Source organism: Protomyctophum parallelum (genome assembly GCF_964188405.1).
Source record: "Protomyctophum parallelum genome assembly, chromosome: 20".
NCBI lineage: Eukaryota > Metazoa > Chordata > Actinopteri > Myctophiformes > Myctophidae > Protomyctophum > Protomyctophum parallelum.
The window spans coordinates 40797664-40819737 of record NC_139718.1 but is presented as its reverse complement, the minus strand read 5'-3'; the positions used below and the strand labels follow the sequence as shown (position 1 = coordinate 40819737).

At 45.2% G+C, this 22074-nt stretch overlaps 1 protein-coding gene across 8 annotated transcripts in view; it reads right to left on the bottom strand.

Annotated features, from left to right (window-relative positions):
* The window catches only part of crim1 (cysteine rich transmembrane BMP regulator 1 (chordin-like)), a 218646-nt gene that overhangs the window by 194192 nt on the left and 2380 nt on the right, over nt 1-22074 (bottom strand). For all 8 annotated transcript variants that reach the window (XR_014570811.1, XR_014570812.1, XR_014570813.1 and 5 more), the window contains exon 1: nt 22062-22074. This exon is cut by the window's right edge and continues 2380 nt beyond it. Coding sequence is in view for 2 of the 8 variants with exons in the window: in XM_083791307.1 (XP_083647433.1) it covers nt 22062-22074 (13 nt within the window). In the remaining 6 variants the exon portion in view is untranslated. The remainder of the gene's footprint in view (nt 1-22061) is intronic.

Here is a 22074-nt window from a genome sequence, read left to right as displayed (position 1 = left end):
CCTCTATCTCCAGTAGTTGCCAGGTCCTGTTGGCCTGCTATCACCTCCATCTCCAGTGGTGTTGTCACTATACTGGATTTTCAACTTCGATACGATATTTGGAAAAGTATTGATATTTCGATACCATTTTCGATACCACGCAACCACTGCGATTTCTGAGGGTTTAACATTTATTACAAATAAAAGCTGTGCAGTCTTATGCACTTTCATATTTTTTTCAAAATTTTTATTATTATTAGGCCTATTATTATAATTATTATAATTATTATACATAATAACTATGGATTATAAACCAGTAGGCCAGGCCTGCACATAAAAGTAAAGTTGTGAAGCACAACATTTAATTTCTTTCTGACCAGTCAACCACATCATCTTGGTTTCTATTACTTATTCATAACTATCTTTATCATTTATAATTATAAAAAATAAATCAAAATAAATAAAGTTTGATAATCTATTCAGATATTATTCAATGCATCCTGTCTAAGGCCAGCCTACTCAAACTATTATAATTTTTAATATCCGGAATCACAAACACGCGCGCACACACACACACACAGCAACCGATTGCAACGTTAGCTTGCTAGCCTAGCTATATTGTGTTCACTGTTGATAGCTTTAGCTAGTTAGCTTATCGCTATGACAGCAACAAGTAGGATGTAATTATATGCGGGTTTGGCAACTGTCCTCTTTAGCTCTCCGTGTACATCGGATTCTTTATCTTACATAAAGAAATACGAGCGACCAGCTACGTTAAAGAAGTAAGTTAACACAGCGAGGAGACAGAACTTGTCACAGAACGACAATGTCTGTAGTGTGAGACTGAGTGCTGCGCAGCCTGCAGGCTGTGTGTCTGTAGTGTGAGACTGAGTGCTGCGCAGCCTGCAGGCTGTGTGTCTGTAGTGTGAGACTGAGTGCTGCGCAGCCTGCAGGCTGTGTGTCTGTAGTGTGAGACTGAGTGCTGCGCAGCCTGCAGGCTGTGCGCTCTGTCTGAGAGAGTCAGGACGGCCCCTCCCCTCCCTCAAGGCTCAGTTTGGAGGGGGCTGTACTCTGCGCTGCGGAGCATGTCTCAACAAACGGGAGGACGGAGCCGGCCAGTATCGATACTATGGAAAAGTCATATCGAACCGTTTTAATTTTTCAGAATCGATATTTATCGATATATCGATATTTTCGACAACACTAATCTCCAGTAGTAGTTGCCGGGTCCCACTGACAAGTAATGCACTTCTGGAAAATTCGTCTGGCTGTCGCCCGCTGTTAAAATGCACCGTTATGCCTGATCTTCGCTCATGCGTGGTGCCCAGGTGAAAACAATAGCTTATCTACATGGTCACAATGCATATAGCCTGTGCCGTGTTGTGGGCTTGTAGATCTGCTTTAGGCTTCCACGGTTAAATATGGCAACAACAACTAAAAGATTAACGGCATTCATTAACCCATTTAGACCAGAGCACGATTCTACAAAATGTTCTTTCTAAATCCTGACAGTTTTCTGAAATACCTATGTTTCTACGTCAGTGATTCTCAAACTAGATCACGTCAAGGACCCCAAAAATTATATGTATTTGACCGCAGGCGGACCCCCATTTGAAAATGTGATGTTCCAGGGACCTCCCAGAAGCAAATATTTGAGTAAAAAAAGAATATATAGTCAAAGATTTGCGCCACATTGTCACGACTTTCCAAAAATAGCAGACCTACAAGCTCGTATAGCGCGGCAACGAGTGCCGCTCTACGAGCTTGTAGATCTGCTATTTTTTCAATAGCTAAAAGTACAACAACATAATGCTTAAAACACCAAAAGGGGTTCCCGTTCAGAATGAGGTTAAATCTACCCCCAGGCCTAAAATATAAGATGTCCTCACAAGTGCAGCGCTACAAATGCGTGCGTGCACTTGTGCGCATGTGTGTGTGTGTGTGTGTGTGTGTGTGTGTGTGTGTGTGTGTGTGTGTGTGTGTACTCCGGGGGGTAAGCGGTAAGCGGATTTCTGCTCCGCTGCCCTGACGACAAGAGACACGGAAAGAAGGCTAGCAGGAGCGCCAGCGAGGGCAGCCGGGGTCAGGCCCGCTCTGTCCAGAACTGCAGCTCTCACAGCACCATCTGACACCACCTGCAGGGTTCTGTACGTCTCCCAAGTATAACTGGACCAGTATAGACGCTGCTCCCACCGCCAAAAGCATCGCCGTAGCATATGTGGTTAAGCATTGGTTCTGACACAAACAAACAAACCTTGAACCCGAGCTGAAAGCCTCCGTGCCGACTTGATGTTTGCCTTTCTGCTGATATTTTATTGGGACAAAAGGCTGTAGGGTTAAGGATTTCAGCTAGGATCAGGGTCTCTCTCAACAAGGAAAAGACTTGATGATGAATGCTCCCTCTCTCTGAGAGAGAGAGAGAGAGAGAGAGAGAGAGAGAGAGAGAGAGAGAGGACAGAATTCTTCATTGGTGTTGTACCAAGTCCATAGGCGTTTGGGGCGGGCGTGCGTGCACGCGCCAAACACAGCCTAATCCTCTGCGTTCTCTCTCACTCATTGAGATTAACCCTATACTCTCGACTTAGGCTCTTGTTACGAGCGTACTTTGGCACACTTTGGGATAAATGACGCTAATATTACGCTGGCGTTGAGACCAACCTGTACGTACAGTATCATTTGCAGGGCTCGACGCTAAGCATTTTTCCAAGTAGCACGTGTGCACCTAAGTTGAAAAATCTAGTAGCACACAAATTATTTTAGGAGCACGATGAAAAGTTATCAAATAATGTGTTTTTGAGGGGCGCTCCTATATACAGCTTTAGTCCCCACACGTCTCAATATTTGCCATTGACAATGAACGGAGAAATTAGGTCAAATTTCCACTAAATATGACGTAAATTAGATCATGATGTATGATGATAAGAGTGCCCCTCACTTCACACAGGTGTGATTTTTCTTTAATAAAGTGATATGAGGTAGGGGCAGGCAATATGACAAAATATATCACAATATCTTTTCAGAAATGATCACAATATTGATATTCATCTGGATATCCTATTCTTTTATATCTATATAATCAATTTGTTTTTATACTGATAGACTATTAGTTTGGTATGCAGATAGATAGATAGATAGATAGATAGATAGATAGATAGATAGATAGATAGTCAATTCATTTTATGAATGGATGGACAGACAGACAGACAGACTATCCGTTTTTATCTCGCTGTTCCATCATGTGAGTGTGACATTTAGTGCAGAGGCTACTCGATGGTGAATTAGTATTGTAACATTCTCCTTGGCTCTGACTGCTTCAGTTCAGACAGAACATCAGTAATGTAACATTCTCCTTGGCTCTGACTGCTTCAGTTCAGACAGAACATCAGTAATGTAACATTCTCCTTGGCTCTGACTGCTTCAGTTCAGACAGAACATCAGTAATGTAACATTCTCCTTGGCTCTGACTGCTTCAGTTCAGACAGAACATCAGTAATGTAACATTCTCCTTGGCTCTGACTGCTTCAGTTCAGACAGAACATCAGTAATGTAACATTCTCCTTGGCTCTGACTGCTTCAGTTCAGACAGAACATCAGTAATATAACATTCTCCTTGGCTCTGACTGCTTCAGTTCAGACAGAACATCGGACATAAGGCTACACCTCGGTGTGGTGGAAGGAGAAGGTGGGGGGGTCTTTGCCTTTTTTACGTTGCTCGTTATGCAGGCCAGTGAGGCCACTGACTAGCTCTGGTCCATAGCTCTAGTCTAATGCGTTGCATTTAGAGTTATGGACCTGAGCTAGCCACTGACTAATATATCCAGCCAGGTCGGTCATTCGTATTGCGCTGCGCACACGCTTTTAGCGAGGTGCTAAGCAAGGGTTGTTTTGGTATATCAATCAATCCGTCCACTCCATGTGCGTGCGCTCGTGCACTCTTTACGTGCGCGGCTGCATGCTGTTTCACCCACGTTTGGTTAAAAGTTATATCAAGTGATGTTTTAACATTACAAACTTTCTAAATAACTTTAGTATTCAACGTGTCGGGGTCCTAGCAACTCCTTCTGTCTTCTGTGCTACCATACCATGCTATCCTGCTGCGTTCGCTCCGCTGCTGACATGGAAGAGCAGCAGCAGGGAGGGGCGGGGCGATGGGAGCAAAGGGACAGATCTCCAAATGAACGCCGCATTGAGCCTCGACACGTTGTTAGCTTCATAGCTTGTAGCTCTGCTCTTTTTGGCGAACGACACCGCCGTTCAGAAATATAGATTTAGGTATAGAACGGCGACTGTAGAATGTGCACTTGCTGTAGACAGAGACTTGTCTTTATCACGATTGAATGGTCAAATCTGTAGTCGCACCTGTGCGACAAATTTAATTTTACAACTCGCACGGTGATATTTTTAGTCGCAAATGCGAGTACCTAGTCGCACTGTCGAGCCCTGATCATTTGCATGATAATTATACAGATCTTGCGAATAGGTACTGAGCGTGAGAAGAGCCCCCCCCCCTGTTCGCCTGCTATCTCCTCTATCTCCAGTAGTTGCCAGGTCCTGTTCGCCTGCTATCTCCAGTAGTTGCCAGGTCCTGTAGGCCTGCTATCTCCAGTAGTTGCCAGGTCCTGTTGGCCTGCTATCTCCTCTATCTCCAGTAGTAGTTGCCGGGTCCCACTGACAAATAATGCACTTCTGGAAAATTTGTCTGGCTGTCGCCCGCTGTTAAAACGCACCGTTATGCCTGATCTTCGCTCATGCGTGGTGCCCAGGTGAAAACAATAGCTGATCTACATGGTCACAATGCATACAGCCTGTGCCGTGTTGTGGGCTTGTGGATCTGCTTCAGGCTTCCACGGTTAAATATGGCAACAACAACTAAAAGATTAACGGCATTCATTAACCCATTTAGACCCGAGCACGATTCTACAAAATGTTCTTTCTAAATCCTGACAGTTCTCTGAAATACCTATGTTTCTACGTCAGTGATTCTCAAACTAGTTCACGTCAAGGACCCCCAGAATTATATGTATTTGACCGCAGGCGGACCCCCATTTGAAAATGTGATGTTCCAGGGACCTCCCAGAAGCAAATATTTGAGTAAAAAAAAAAAAGGGTTCACTCTGAAAGAATATATAGTCAAAGATTTGCGCCACATTGTCACGACTTTCCAAAAATAGCAGACCTACAAGCTTGTATAGCGCGGCAACGAGTGCCGCTCTACGAGCTTGTAGATATGCTATTTTTTTCAATAGCTAAAAGTACAACAACATAATGCTTAAAACACCAAAAGGGGTTCCCGTTCAGAATGAGGTTAAATCTACCCCTGGGCCTAAAATATAAGATGTCCTCACAAGTGCAGCACTACAAATGCGTGCGTGCGTGCGTGCGTGCACTTGTGCGCGCGTGTGTGTGTGTGTGTGCGTGTGTGTGTACTCCGTGGGGAGTGTGGTAAGCGTATTTCTGCTCCGCTGCCCTGACGACAAGAGACACGGAAAGAAGGCGAGCAGGAGCGCCAGCGAGGGCAGCCGGGGTCAGGCCCGCTCTGTCCAGAACTGCAGCTCTCACAGCACCATCTGACACCACCTGCAGGGTTCTGTACGTCTCCCAAGTATAACTGGACCAGTATGGACGCTGCTCCCACCGCCATTATACTCCATGAAGAAGGAACAACTATGGTTCATCTTTTGAGGTCTTCCGGCGGCGAATTCTCGCTTTCGGTATAGTCACTTTGAAGAGTCTCATTTCTTGTTTTTTTTTAAGACATTAAAACCGGAATATCACACACACACACACACACACACACACACACACACACACACACACACACACACACACACACACACACACACACACACACACACACACACACACACACACACACACACACACACACACACACACACACACACACACACACACACACACACACACACACACACACACACACACACACACACACACACGGGGTGTACAGCGAGGTGTTTAGCGAGAGGTATTTGTCAGGTGAGCCAGTAGGATACAACAGCAGTGACACCACACAGAAATGTGTTTGGGGAGGAATCAATTGGTGATCAATGATCATGATGACTTAAAGGACCACTTCACCACTTTTCAACCCATCTTCATATAATAGGTCCTCACTAATAATCATGAGAAAATGGCACGATTCTTTTCTACTCAGTCTGTGTCTCATACAGGAGGGCTGTGGGCAGTTTAGAAACAGTCTTCCAGTGACATCATTAGGCAGATTCTTTTTTTTTACAAAAATGTTTCGATTTTCATTATCGTGAGAACGATGGCTTCCATTTTCGCATTGCAACCTTTCAGGACTAGAAAGCCTGCAGTTTTTATTAGCTTGTATCCCCCATCGATGATGTCACTGGAAGACGGTTTATGAACTGCCCACAGCCCTCCTATGAGACACAGACCGAGTAGAACAAATTTGCGCCGTTTTTTCATGATTATTAGTGAGGACCCATTATATGAAGATGGGTTGAAAAGTGGTGAAGTGGTCCTTTCATTGAGTAAAAAAAAAAAGTATTCCAACTTGTGTCTCAGTACAAGATTCTCGCTTTTTAATCTTTCAATAGCTTTGAAAGCTATAGCTATAACTCCCTGTGAAGATGTAAACCCCCCCCCCCACCAAAAAAATAGACATCTGAGATTCTGGAATCTAGTCTGTGACTAAAGGTTGCGAGGTTTTAACCCATTCTGACCGGGCACCCATTTTGGTGTTGGCATCATGTCATGCTTTAGCTATTGAAAAATAGCAGATCTACAAGCTCATATCGCGCCACCGAGTGGCACGATACGAGCTTGTAGGTCTGCTATTTTTGAAAAATAGCGCAGTGTGTAGGGCCCTCGGCCAGGCCAGACAACTTATACTACTGGTGTGAGGGCCCCCCAGGCCATGCAGGACCGGAGGCGCCGTGGTGGACCCATCTAACCCAGAATCCTTGCTGCTTTTTTTAATTGCCGACAAAGTGTCCGACCGACACACATCTCCGTCTCTCTCTCTCTCTCTCTCCCCACCATCCGCTATACTTCAACTCCTGCCAACGAGCAGAGACTTTGTCTTCCTCTATTCCCCCCTGGCTGAAGCTCAGTACATCCCTGTTCTTACCCTTTCCTTCCCGTCATACTCTGGAAAAGGAGGAGTTGTTCTGGGGGGGGAACTCATGTGCGTTTGTTTTGTTGCTTCCCTTCTGTTGGTGAAGCAACGGTATAAGATGATTAGCCCATTTAGGCCCAACGACGGAAAAAAGGAAAAAAAAATAGTCTTCTAAATCATGACAATTTTCTGAAAAACCTCATGTTTCCATATCAGTGGTTCACAAAATTTCATGTCAAGGACCCCCAAAAATTATATGTAATTGGCCGCCGACCCCCAAGTGAAAATATTGTTGTTCCAGGGACCCCCCCCCCCCCCCCTCGCTCTGAAAGAATATATATTCAATGATTTGCTCCACATTCACGATTTTTCAAAAATAGCAGACCTACAAGCTCATAGCGCGGCACTCGGTGCCGAGGCTATGAGCGGGGGTTCCCGCCCAGAATGGATTAACCCTTTCTGAACGGGAACCCATTTTGGTGTCAGCATCATGTTATGCTTTAGCAATTGAAAAATAGCAGATCTACAAGCTCATAGCGCGCCACCGAGTGGCGCGCTACGAGCTTGTAGGGTCTGCTATTTTTGAAAAATTGAAGAACGACTGACATTTTTTAGAATCTGATCTCAGGTCAGAATGGGTTAATCAGACCAGTGTGTGTCCAGTGGAAACCTCGTATGAATCTGATCTCGGGTCAGAATGGATTAACACAGAGAATCTTGACAGGTGTAGCATGCTCTATAGTGCACACAGCAGCACCGGGAGCATCTAAAATGCAAACATACGTCTTTTCTGAATTATTTACTTTTCTCCATGTTCAATTGTCTTTCACTGTGTACTATGATGTACTGCCCCCATTTTATTTTCCAAGGCACACGTTGCATTTCATCGCATTGTACGCAAGTGTACGACAGACGGTAAGAATGGCATGACAGGCGGAAATAAGCAGGGATTAAATTAGGCTGCATTTTGCATCCCAAGACGCAGTTTATAGTTAAGGGGACGCAATAAAACAACGACCTCTGCACCCACGGGATGCACTGCTACGGTACTGTGTTTTATTCTAGTTTATTGTGCTATAGCTTTAGTTACAATAATAATGTCTTCTTCCGTTTTCTACATGAATATAACCACATTATAACCATGTAAAATGATGCTAACACCTGTTTTGGTGTTAGCATCATGTCATGCTTTAGCTATTGAAAAATAGCAGATCTACAAGCTCATAGCGCACCACCGAGTGGCGCGCTACGAGCTTGTAGGTCTGCTATTTTAGAAAAATCGAAGAACGGCTGACACAGAAACATGGCTTTTTCAGAAAACTGTCAGGATGTAGAAGACATTTTTAGAATCTGATCTCAGGTCAGAATGGAAAACTGTCAGGATGTAGAAGACATTTTTAGAATCTGATCTCAGGTCAGAATGGAAAACTGTCAGGATGTAGAAGACATTTTTAGAATCTGATCTCAGGTCAGAATGGGTTAAATGCTGCAATTTGCAAAATATGACTCCTAATGTCGTTGAAGTGGGACTCATAAAATGTCCCTGGGACTCATCTAAAAGACCATCCCTGCATCCCGGGACTCAATACATGGAAATCCTATTTACATCACTGAATAAGCAGGGACAGACAGATACACACACAGACAGACAGGCAGACAGACAGGGACATGTCGTCCCTTCCACCCAACCTCCCCACTTTCCTCTCCACACTAGTGGCGGCCAATGAATTATGCAGAGCGCCACCTTATGAATAGTCATGAGTGAGATTACACTTCAAAGCCAGAAAGGAAAAGAAAAGACAGTCAGAGTAGACAGACACATCAAACAACAAACTCTGTGTTACACGGCCACAATAAAACAGACCTACATGGAGGTGGAGACAGAGGAAGAGGCAGAGAGACGTAGGTGCAGCCCCCAGAGAGACGCTAGGAAGAGGCAGACAGACGTAGGTGCAGCCCCCAGAGAGACGCTAGGAAGAGGCAGAGAGACGTAGGTGCAGCCCCCAGAGAGACACTAGGAAGAGGCAGAGAGACGTAGGTGCAGCCCCCAGAGAGACACTAGGAAGAGGCAGAGAGACGTAGGTGCAGCCCCCAGAGAGACGCTAGGAAGAGGCAGACAGACGTAGGTACAGCCCCCAGAGAGACGCTAGGAAGAGGCAGAGAGACGTAGGTGCAGCCCCCAGAGAGACACTAGTATAGAATGTCGTCGTCACACCGTGGCCCTGGGCTGCTTTATTGTATTTCAGGGTCGGCAGCTAATTCACCATCATGTGAGATTCATATTCCAGTCCAGGAATTCTCCATGCAATCAAAGCAAGTCACCGTATACAGTTCCTTGAATATAGTGTGTCTATAGTGTAAAAAACGTCGGGCTACGTAACGGACACAAACTCATTGAACTCCCCTTTCACTGTCAATTAGGACAGCTGGCGTTCCAGTTGACAGGTGGAGACGGCGGTGCGATGGTTGACGAGGTATTAACATGGGGAGTGTTGGCGCTTTTTTTTTAAATATATTGTAAAAATGCGGCACAAATCTTTGATTATTGATTCTTTCAGAGCGAGAAAAATAAATCAACGTCAGGCCTAAATGGGTTAACCCATTCTGACCTGAGATCATCATCATCATTTATTTAACCCATTCTGACCCGAGATCAGATTCATACGAGGTTTGCACGGGACAACACACTGGTCTGATTAACCCATTCTGACCCGAGATCAGATTCTAAAAATGTCAGTCGTTCTTCGATTTTTCAAAAATAGCAGACCTACAAGCTCGTAGCACGCCACTCGGTGGCGCGCTATGAGCTTGTAGATCTGCTATTTTCCAATAGCTAAAGCATAATGTGATGCTAACACCAAAATGGGTTCCCGTTCAGAATGGGTTAAACTCACGACCATGATCACATGGTTTGGAGCACAGATTCATAAAAGTATACAATCGAAAGTATACAATACATTACACGATACATATCGGAAAGGCTTTCCCCATTTGTACAGTGGAAGAACATTTTTCAGAAAATAACCCAATTTATAGATTACTTTTTGTTTTTCAGATTTTAGTAATGCAATTAATTTAAACATAGAAGGGTGGGTAAAAAAATTGAGTGGCAGGTATTTTTTGCCTGAAATTCATAATGCCAGTATTCTTACACATTCCAACAAAACATGATACTCATCTCCAATTCTGGCTTCATTACATTAGGTTACAAATCCTCTGATTTTTTTTTAAATCTGATCTCAGGTCAGAATGGGTTCATCAGACCAGTGTGTGTCCAGTGGAAACCTCGTATGAAATCTGATCTCAGGTCAGAATGGGTTAAAGAGGAGAAACAAGGCCCAGGCCGTAGCGTAACGGTCTGGGCACCGGACTGGTGATCCAGTCGCGGTGTGCCGCGGGTTCGACTCCCGAACCCGACACGGCCTTTACCGCATGTCATCCCCCCATCTCTCTCCCGTTTCCTGTCAGCATACTATCTGTCCCTTAAAAAAAAATCAATAAAAGGCGTAAGCCGCAAAAAAATATAAAAAAAAAAAAAAAAGGAGGAGAAACAAAAGGCACACTCACAACTAATGAGTTGCCGTCACCTGTGAACAAACACGTGAGCTCATTCACCGCCAACACCCCCAACTGGCTTCTCAATCTTGCATTCCGGGGACCGCCGCACGTTGATTTTGAAAGAACGTTTCACTCGGGGAAAACCGAGAGTCAGGAAGAAGTGAATAATCGCCATGCCAACAGGTCACCGCAAATGTTATTTAATTCACCCGAAACATACATGTTGTATAACCAGGGATCATTATAATTCAGAGGAATGAGCCGCAAATCAAGCTCGTTTTTGATCCAAAAAAAAAAGAGGAATCCGAGAGATTACGATTCTAAAAAACTGCTACACATGCAATTTTGGGCGGGAACCCCTTTTGGTGTTAGCATTATGTTATGCTTTAGCTATTGAAAAATAGCAGATCTACAAGCTCATAGCGCGCCACCGAGTGGCGCGCTACACGCTTGTAGGTCTGCTATTTTTGAAAAATCGAAGAACGACTGACATAGAAACATAGCTTTTTCAGAAAACTGTCAGGATGTAGAATACATTTTTAGAAGCTGATCTCAGGTCAGAATTAGAGTTCTCATCTTCTGCCCGAACCAAAAAGTATGCTAATTAGTCGGGCCAGGGCCGGGCCTCGGGCTCTGTGATTTTCCGTGATTTTTCAAAAATGTTATTATAATAAAAATAGCAATTCTGTTAATTGTGTAATGTATAGGCTATATAGCCTACAAGTATGTATTTATTATGAAGAGGGCTGCGCTATGGCGATTCACTTGTGACAGGAGGAAGACGGAGGAGTGGAGGCGGGGGGCTTGGAATGGATTACTGACTGCGCAGGCAGAGAGAAGTGAACTGTGGGGTGGTTGTTTAATGTTTATACCGCTGGCTGGCCTCTGTTTTGCGGCGCACCAAATGAGCTTCAGTTCATAATGCTAAATGTTTTATAAATCAATCGGATTATCACACGATAGACTGCAACATGACAAAAACAGTTGCACTGAGCCATCTCGTTAAACCCAGCTGGCTGCGATGAATAACCTAATCATAGGCCTAATCAACGTCATATAGTCACCAACCATCCATATAATTCTGTAGTGTATGATCTGACCACGCAATGTTACAGTCCACTGCAGGCTACAGGCTATTTGATTTACAAAATGATTAGTATTATAACCGCCGTCCCTCAGTGCGGCAGCGGCGCTCCTCGTTAGTCGTGCCCAATTTAAAATAACAGATCTCTAAGCTGTCGAGACACGCCATGAGCGGGTGCATGGATGGTTTGTAAACTTTGTAGTCTATGTTTGTTCTTTTGGACACCGAAGATTCTAGAAAATGTCTTCTGAATCCTGACAGTTTTCAAAAATAGCAGACCTACAAGCTCGTAGCGCGCCACTCGGTGGCCTGACTTTTAAAAGATGTCTTCTAAATAATGACAGTTTTCTTGAAATACCCCATGTTTCTATATCGGTGGTTCTCAATATTTCACGTCAAGGACCCCAAAAAAAGATATGTAATTGGCCTGTAATCTGAAAATATGTTATTCCAGGAACCCCTCAGAAGCAAACATTTGAGTTAAAAACGTTCGCTCTGACAGAATATATATTCAAAGACCTACAAGCTCATAGCGCGCCACTCGGTGGCACGCTATGAGCTTGCTACAGCCCATAGCCTGGAGGGACGATTGCTCCGAGAGCGATTGGCTAGTTCATCGTTAGGCCAACCAATGAACCTTTGATCTACACCGCGCACCAAACGCCTGATTATATATATTATATTCTAGGGCTGGGCGATATGACGATATATATCGTATTATACGATAGAAAATGTCTATCGTGAAAATTCTTCTATATCGTTTATATCGTTGCGTCGCAAAACAAGCGTTACGGCAGTATTTCACGTCACAGCGCCCAGCCACGCTGTGCTGTTATTTCATATCAAACATGAAAGGAGATGATGGCTGATGAGATTCAGAACGGAGTAACACTAAAGTAACCGGCCATTCACTGTTATAGAAGCAGGTTTCACGTTGGGTCAAATTGATAAACTGCGTGAGCCACGCATCAGACGCATGTTTTACACAGTTGAACAATTGAGCTCGTCGGTCGGGTGCAAACTTCTATCTACGTCTTTCCTCTTACCTCTGCAGTCCTCCTGCTGCGTGTCTGTCTTAAGTGTCTTGTTTTATTGTTCCAAATAAATTATTCCATTTGAAAAGTCCTTAATTCAGCCACAGCTTCCATCAACAACAACAAAAGACGCTAACTTAAGTTGTGATCATCAAAAAGAAAAAAAAGGAAAAACATCCCCTCGTCCCATACGCACAGCTGGCCATGGAGAGTTGACGACGCGGTGGCGTTCTCTCTCACTCTATCGCCTGTAGTCAATTAAACATCGTTAAGCTTCCCAACGTCTTTAACAAACTACACTACAACTACAACAGAACATTTTGATTCCCTATACAGAGCTTAAAATGAACGGAAACAACTGTGTGGCAGTGAGTGACAAACTGTGACATGAGGTATTGATTTTTTCCTTAAGACAATGTAATGCAGACACAGGCCTGTACTTCTGTCTGAATGGGAAAGTCTTATTTCTTTATTTTTGCTTTTCAATTGTCATAATAATAATAATAATGAATTATTATTATTATTATATATTTTTTATTTTTTATTATTTTTGTACTTGCTTTAGGCCTGTCTGTGCATGGGCAGGTCATCAGTATTATATTCATATCATTAGACTGGATATTGTGATTTCCCTGATTTTTGAGTGGTGCAACCACTATAGACAGCTATGTGTGTGTCCCTGTATCCGAGCACTGAAATAGCATAATTATTGGCACAACCAAGTGTCACTGTTGTGCAGCCTAACACACAGACAGAGGCCAGGGAGGAGAGCTTGTACAGTACAGTACAGTACAGTACTCGGCCTGAACAACAATCTATTTTTTTAGATTAAAAAAAATCGGTATCGTAAAAAATATGCTATATCGTGAGTATATCGTTATCGTGATAAAGAAAATCTATTTGTGATATGAGATTTTGTCATATCGCCCAGCCCTAAGATATTCCACTGTTACGTTCTTAGCTTACCCATGTTTCAACTACTTATGTATTGCCATGCTTTTTGTTCTTGCTTATTGTAAATCGCTCTGGATTAAGAGCGTCTGATAAATGCCTAAATTGTAAATTGCAATGATGTAACTTTATCAGTCACTCAGTCAAGGACATTCACATCCATATAAAGCTGGTCCAGTCAAATGAAAAGAAGAGATCACAAGGGAGTGTAAAACAGTGAAGGTGTAATTGAGGCTTACCAACTCAGTCAGTCACTCACACACACACACACACACACACACACACACACACACAACTATACTTTTAAGACAGCAATGTTATAAAATATTATGAAGGTTGTCTCTTTTGTGGGAACTGGCCAAGAGGTAACTACGTATTCACATCACATTGCATAGATAAATAATCTAGTAAAGTTTCCTTAAATATTAAGGAAACATTACTACTGCATCCATTCAACTGACAACGACCTGCCAAACACAATTAATGTGATTCGGTCAAGACAAGAACTGCTCAATTTCAGCCACTAAACCCCAACACTAGACATGACATTCTGAACCGGGATGTATAAATCAGACAAAAGTCCAACCCATGCCGAATCCTATATAAACCTGACGAATATCTGTCCAGAAATGCACAAAGTCTCTCTCTCTCTCTCTCTCTCGCTGGCTGGCTGGCTGGCTGGCTGGGGGTGTGTGTGTGTGTGTGATGCACGTAACTCGAGAACCGTTCGCCCCACCGACTTCGAATTCGACACACACACACACACATTGTGTGACCGCCTCAACACTCCCTTTGGGGGTGTGAGTCGGTCGGACACACGGTTGTCCAGACCACCCCAAAAAGGCACCTGCCTGGGCTCTGGACAGGGCCCCTGCCCAGGGTCCATATATGGAGCTGGCCTGTTCTGACATCATTCTGACGTCTGCACATAGACTCCGTATTTGGGCATGCCTGACAAAGAACTCCATATTATGGGCATAAAAGGGACACAGACATAATATCTGGGTGAGGCATGCATTTCCAACTTGCATCGTTCCAAGTAGGCCAGTGCCCAACGGCTCCAATCTATAGTGCCCGTCTAACTATAGCAATCCAAACACACACACAAACACACACACACACACACAGTATGCCATCTCCTGGGTGACAGGTGTTCACAGTTGTCAGGTAGCCATAGCAGTGATGTGATTTCATGTCTCCCGTTAGTCTCAACAGTCACTTGTAAAATAACAGGCTGCCATAAGGTGTGCGACTGTGCGTGCAAGTGTGTGTGTGTGTGTGTGTGTGTGTGTGTGTGTGTGTGTGTGTGTGTGTGTGTGTGAGGAGGGAAAGCGAGTGGTTATGGTTCTCAACACAACGTCCCCCCCTGTGGTGCATTTGTTGTAGCCCAATTAAAACAAGCCAATTAAAAAAAAAAAATATATATATATATATATATATATATATATATATATATATATATATAATATCACATGTTCATTCTTTTGGCACCTCAGAATATAAGGTATACCACTCCAAAGTAGAGAGTGGCTCGGGTGCATTAGAGCGGAGACTTGGGGGAAACGCGAGGTTCCAAGTTTGATTACGATGCCGGACGGGCTCTCCTGAGTTAGTGTCCTTCGCAAGACGCCGAGCGCCTAATTGCTTCCGATGAGCAGGTTGTGGAGCCTTGCATGAATTGTTTCCTCTTCCAGGGTGAATGTAATGCACATTGTAAGGCGCCTTGGATGAAGGAGTCACATAAATCACCTAAAGTACGACACCCACACATGGGGGTGACTTATATCAGCGGTCTGGGGGACCACCAGGGCACCACCAGGGGTCCCCCGACAAGATGAGTTAATTTAGCATCACAATCTGTTTAAACCCATACAGAAATGTGAACAATATACTGCAGCGCGTTTTGAGCTTTCAAAATTTAATCTTTGAATTTTTTAACACAAATCTTGAATGGGGGGGTCCCTTCCTGGCACAACATATTTTCAGATGGGGGGGGGGTCCGCAGCCAAATACATACATTTGGGGGTCCTTGACATGATGGTTTAGATGCTAAACTGCATTAAGGACAAACAGGAATCATCAAGTTTCGCTCTCTCAACTAGAAAAATAATTGACTAAAAGTTATAATTGACACACACGCGCGCGCGCACACACACACACACACACACACACACACACACACACACACACACACACACACACGCAACATACCAATTAAACTGTTGACTGTTCAACGTTGCGCTTAAGCCTGTTTTTGACCTTCGCTTCTCATCCAAGGAATTTATGCAGGGCCATTTGTTGTTGACTTGTATTATGCTAATTAATCACACCAATGAGTCAAATCAACGAGTTTGCGGAAAGAAACATTCAAAAGTGCAAAGTGATTAAAAAACAGCTCATATTAAAGACGAAGCTTCCTAAGGACCCAATGCAAACCATAGATACTTCAACCAGTTACATTCGTGTAAAGAAATCTGTGATAAAGCTTTAATCCTTTCTGAGGGTTTGATATTTCTTGGAATTAATTCACTAGTTATTAGCACTGTGCATTTTTGTTCTTTTGTGCATTTCTGATTATAATTAATCATGTGTATGCGTTGGTACTTACAGTAAGTGATAACGACAGATAATGTGCAATTGAATGCAGATTCCACACACACAATAGACACGGCATGAAAAGACGTTATCATGTTGTTTCTGTATCTTCAAATTGAATAAGTGGAAGCAGATGAATCAGGCATTCCAAGCACAGTCAGTATAGCTGGGTATTGAAGTCCACACACTGTGCTACCTGTCAGATGTAGTACAGTGTGTGGACTACAATACCCAGCTATACTGTAGAGATGTAGTACAGTGTGTGGACTACAATACCCAGCTATACTGTAGATATGTAGTACAGTGTGTGGACTTCAATACCCAGCTATACTGTAGAGATGTAGTACAGTGTGTGGACTACAATACCCAGCTATACTGTAGAGATGTAGTACAGTGTGTGGACTTCAATACCCAGCAGAAATACAAATTGTACTAGTTGTCCCGATACAATTTTTTTCCAGACAGAGTACGAGTAAAAGTACTTAATTTTTAGTACTCTCCGATATCGAGTACCGATACGAGTACCATTTATTTCCGTTGAGTAACCACTTATTATTTCCTTTTCATGCCTACACTTGTCAGTTGTCATTTATGCTTGTAGATCGGCTGTTTTCCGGCGATCTGCTCCGTTCAGACTTGCTCCCGCTGCATTCGTTCAGCCTAGTGTCAATCGGATGTTTTCGTACTCGGCTCAGAGTATCGGGGCCGGTTCCGAGTACTTGAGGCTTGTATCGGCCTGAGTAACCGATACCAGTATTGGTATCTGAACCACCCTATATAGACCAATTAGACATAAGGCTACTGACCAGCATGTGCACACCACTGTACACTGGCCTCCATTCTAAAGCATGCTGTCAAAACACAGCCTGAATCTCTAAGCTCCCGAGACTCGAGGCTCCCCTCCCCTCCTCTCCCCTCCCCACTCTGCTCCCCTCCCCACTCTGCTCCCCTCCCCACTCTGCTCCCCTCCCCACTCTGCTCCCCTCCCCACTCTGCTCCTCTCCCCTCCCCACTCTGCTCCTCTCCCCTCCCCACTCTGCTACCCTCCCCTCCCCACTCTGCTCCTCTCCCCTCCCCACTCTGCTCCCCTCCCCTCCGCTCCTCTCCCCTCCCCACTCTGCTCTGCTCCCCTCCCCACTCTGCTCCCCTCCGCTCCTCTCCCCTCCCCACTCTGCTCCCCTCCGCTCCTCTCCCCTCCCCAGTCTGCTCCCCTCCGCTCCTCTCCCCTCCCCACTCTGCTCCCCTCCGCTCCTCTCCCCTCCCCACTCTGCTCCCCTCCCCACTCTGCTCCCCTCCCCACTCTGCTCCCCTCCGCTCCTCTCCCATCCCCACTCTGCTCCCCTCCGCTCCCCTCCCCACTCTGCTCCCCTCCGCTCCCCTCCTCTCCCCACTCTGCTCCCCTCCCCACTCTGCTCCCCTCCGCTCCCCTCCTCTCCCCACTCTGCTCCCCTCCGCTCCTCTCCCCACTCTGCTCCCCTCCGCTCCTCTCCCCTCCCCACTCTGCTCCCCTTCCCTCCGCTCCTCTCCCCTCCCCACTCTGCTCCCCTCCGCTCCCCTCCCCACTTTGCTCCCCTCCCCACTCTGCTCCCCTCCCCACTCTGCTCCCCTCCGCTCCTCTCCCCTCCGCTCCTCTCCCCTCCCCACTCTGCTCCCCTCCCCTCCCGACTCCTCTCCCCTCCCCACTCTGCTCCCCTCCCCACTCTGCTCCCCTCCGCTCCTCTCCCCTCCCCTCCCCACTCCTCTCCCCTCCGCTCCCCTCCCCACTCTGCTCCCCTCCCCACTCTGCTCCCCTCCCCACTCTGCTCCCCTCCGCTCCTCTCCCCTCCGCTCCTCTCCCCTCCCCACTCTGCTCCCCTCCCCACTCTGCTCCCCTCCCCTCCCCACTCTGCTCCCCTCCCCTCCCCTCCCTTTGCTGCTGCCAGATGGGTTGAAACACCTTGTTCACCCTTTCACGTATCCATCTTCTCTGTCCTGCAGAAACCTTGTACTGTACTCAGTGTACTCTATGTCCAAAACGGTTACTTTTTGGGAAATGGGGAGAAAAAAAAGAACCCGTCTGTTCCAATGGATCCAAAATAATAGAATGTAGTCACAAGCTCTTTGTAATACTTTTCATTGGTTAAATAAATCCACTGACAGACTAACCACTTTCACTTTTTTACAAAAGAACAAAAATAAGTAAAAATATGGAGATACATTAGTTTCTACCCCACAGAAACGTCCCCACTGTGACAAAAAAAACAAAAACAATAGCTGATCTATATACGACATCACAATACGTCGCAAAGGTCCACAGAATAGGGATGATGCAATTGCTATAGGGTTCAAGTGGTTAACAACAGTTGACTATTCAGGCGAGCGCTCGGTACTCAGTACCCATCCAGAAGCGTTAGAGGCGTTATAAATTGTCCCGGGCGCTAATTGCGCTCATTTGACTGCACCGTTACCCTCAGAGGGAAAACATGAGGTGTGCTGCTGCTGCCAAATCACCCAAACCACAATTTGCTAGGAATCCTCTGTCGAACGGTGTCAGCAGAAAGATAGAGGGGAAAGCAATTATGATTCAGTGAAATTAAATAATATGCACGACGCATCCCACTTGTGGTAATAATTTACCCTAAAGAACAACAATGGGACCAAAACAAATGAAAAAAAGAAAAGCCGACAGCGGTGTCAGCATTTTCAGCATCCTTGCCGTGTCATGCCGTTGCATTCCTAAGCGGGTTTCCTTTCCATTTCTTTTCATTTTAAACTAATCAGTCAAGGTCTGGCTGCTCTCTACCTTTGTTACAGCGGTACAAATGTAAACGACACACATTTCTCTGCTTGCGTGCCTGTGCGTGACAAGCCCATGTGACGCGTAGTAGTGGTGGTCATCTCAAGTGTACAGCACGTCTGAAAATGGTACGCCCGACAGAGTTGTGGTCAGAAAGGATAGCGCCTCGAGAGATGCATCATCTCGTTTATCAAAGGTGGCCCCAAATAAATGGTAAATGGAGCGTTTATAAAGCGCCGTTATCCAAGGCGCTTTACAGCGTGCATTACATTCACCCATTCACACACCGATGGCGGCTGAAACCATTGCAAGGCATCAACCAGCACATCAGGAGCAATTAGGGGTCCAGTGTCTTGCTCAAGGACACTTCGACACCAACTCTGGGGGAGCCCGGGTTCGAACTGGCAACCTTACGGTTACCATCCAGCCACTCTACCCCTGAGCCACCGCCGCCCCCAAATACACACACACAAACAAATAAAAACATACAATACAACTACACAATTACACACACACACACACACACACACACACACACACACACACACACACGTACAACAACAATACAGTTCGCTTGCTCACACCTCTCACCCACACCCATTTTTTTTTAACAAATATGGAGAACAATGCAAATACAATGACCCGAATCAACATAATAAAGCACAAACAGGTTGTTTCAAGATGTGAATAGTGCACACACACACACACACACACAACTAACAGTAACACTGTAAACAGTAAGCGCGCTCACGCGTACGCGTGCATGCGTGTGTGTGTGTGTGTGTGTGTGTGTGTGTATTGCGTTGCATTGTTCCACACTTCCCACTCCATTAACTGTCGATGTAATAACGGTCTTCTACACGTATGAGTGCGTTCAGATATTTGGCCTGTGGATATTATGGCGCTGGTAACCTTGATTCTCATTGTGAATTCACAGAGCGTGGGACCTTCCCCCCCGTAGGCATGAATACTTTAGTGTTACACAGCGGGTTCTCAACATCAGGGCCGCGGGCCCCCCTGGTGGACGTTTAGAGAACCACTGCTTCAGTGTGGTCCGGGGACAGGGGGGGGGGGGGGGGACTGAAGTTAGGTTTAAGCCATTCAGGGCGGGAACCCCATTTGGTGTTTTAAGCATTATGTTAAACTTTTAGCTCTCTCTCTCTCTCTCTCTCTCTCTCAGGTAGTCACTAGTCACATAGGTGAACCAACACATAGGTGAACACGGACATTGCTGTTCCTTGGAGTGGTTGCGCCACTCAAAAAAAATTGCAGACCTACAAGCTCATACGAGCTTGTAGGTCTGCTATTTTTGAAAAATCGTGGCGCAAACAGCATATTTTCAGATGGGGGATCGGTGGCCAATTACACACACACACACACAGAAAACTGTCAGGATCTAGAAGACATTTGTAGAATCGTCCTCGGGTGTAAGTTGGTTCAAACGAGATCCGTCAATCACAGCCAAATGGCAGCAGGGCTTTCCTAGGACGTCGGTGGGATACGGAATACCGTGAGGACCACTTAACATTTACAAATGTTAGAAAGTGGGTGAAGATGCACTTAAACCCCCATATGGGGGGTGCTCTATGCCTAGGGTATTTTCTGTGTTGTTGGGAAAGCTTCCGCAAACAGTTGAGTCGATATGCCGTTTTTTTGCTAAAGCTTTCCCCACAGTACGGATGGATGGATGCTGGCGGTTTTAAAATCAGACCAGTGTGTGTCCAGTGGAAACCTCGTATGAATCTGATCTCAGGTCAGAATGGGTTAAGGACCCCCAAATTGACACTAGTTAGCCTGTCCATTTGAAAAGATATGCCAGGGACCCCCCATAAGAGAAGAGTGTTTTACGGCTCCAGCAGTGATTCTCAACCCGTTTAATTCCAAGGTCCCCCAGTTTGACATGCATGATATTAGTCTACGGACCCCCATGTAATGGGATTTCCATCTCTGGGAGTCTGGACCCCAATGTATATAGTAAAATGAATGTTAATGTAACTCTGATAGTGTACAAATGGAACCATTTGTACACTATCAGAGTTACAGACCCATAAGGGTCCATTTGGCTCCAAACTATCATTTAGCTGCATGGGACCTAGCTCCGTTCCATAGCCTTCTACCGCTTCTACGATTCTGCTCTGTGCCGTATAAGGCTATATGGGACTTTCAGTTTTAAATCTCAAAATCGAAATCAGACCAGCCTCTCCTCTTTAGCGTAAATTAAAAAGAACGTCTAAATGAAACGCATTAGAGCTATGGACCAGAGCTACATGGGACCCTCAAGGACCCCACTCTGGGAACCACTGACCTAAGCAATCTTAATCCCTACATTTGTGCAAGAATCGTGCAGGACTAGTTGGCTGCCCGCTTTATTTTATTGACTCTTATGTTTGTGCTACAATAGACAGACTTTGTCAAACACTTTGATGTTGTCCGTTGAAAGCCACAGTAGTTATGGCTCCAGGCGCCACATTTTCAATGTAGTATACGTTCAGCAACTACAGACCAAAGACCATTAAATATGTTCATGGTTAAAAAAAAAATGAGATTGAGATTTGCACATTTTGAGCAAGAATCGTGGAGCATAAAATGAAACGTAGGAGGTGACGATACTGTATATAGAATCAATGGAAGGTATTCAAGTACAGTGAGTGAAGTAGTAATACAAAGGCTTGAATGAATGAGTGTGTGAGTCAGCGTAGATTGTTCACACACACACACACGCACGCACACACACAAATCGAACAAGGGTATCCCGCGTGGAAACTGGAAAGGGGAGATATTATACTTTTTGAGGCCATCAGGATGAGGTTGTGACGTGAGCAACTCTGACACACACACACACACACACACACACACACACACACACACACACACACACACACACACACACACACCAAACAACGTCACTACTCGTCTCACACACACACACACACTTGTCAAACAACGTCATTGACTCATCACTGAACTGTCTGAACTCACCTTCGCAGACTCC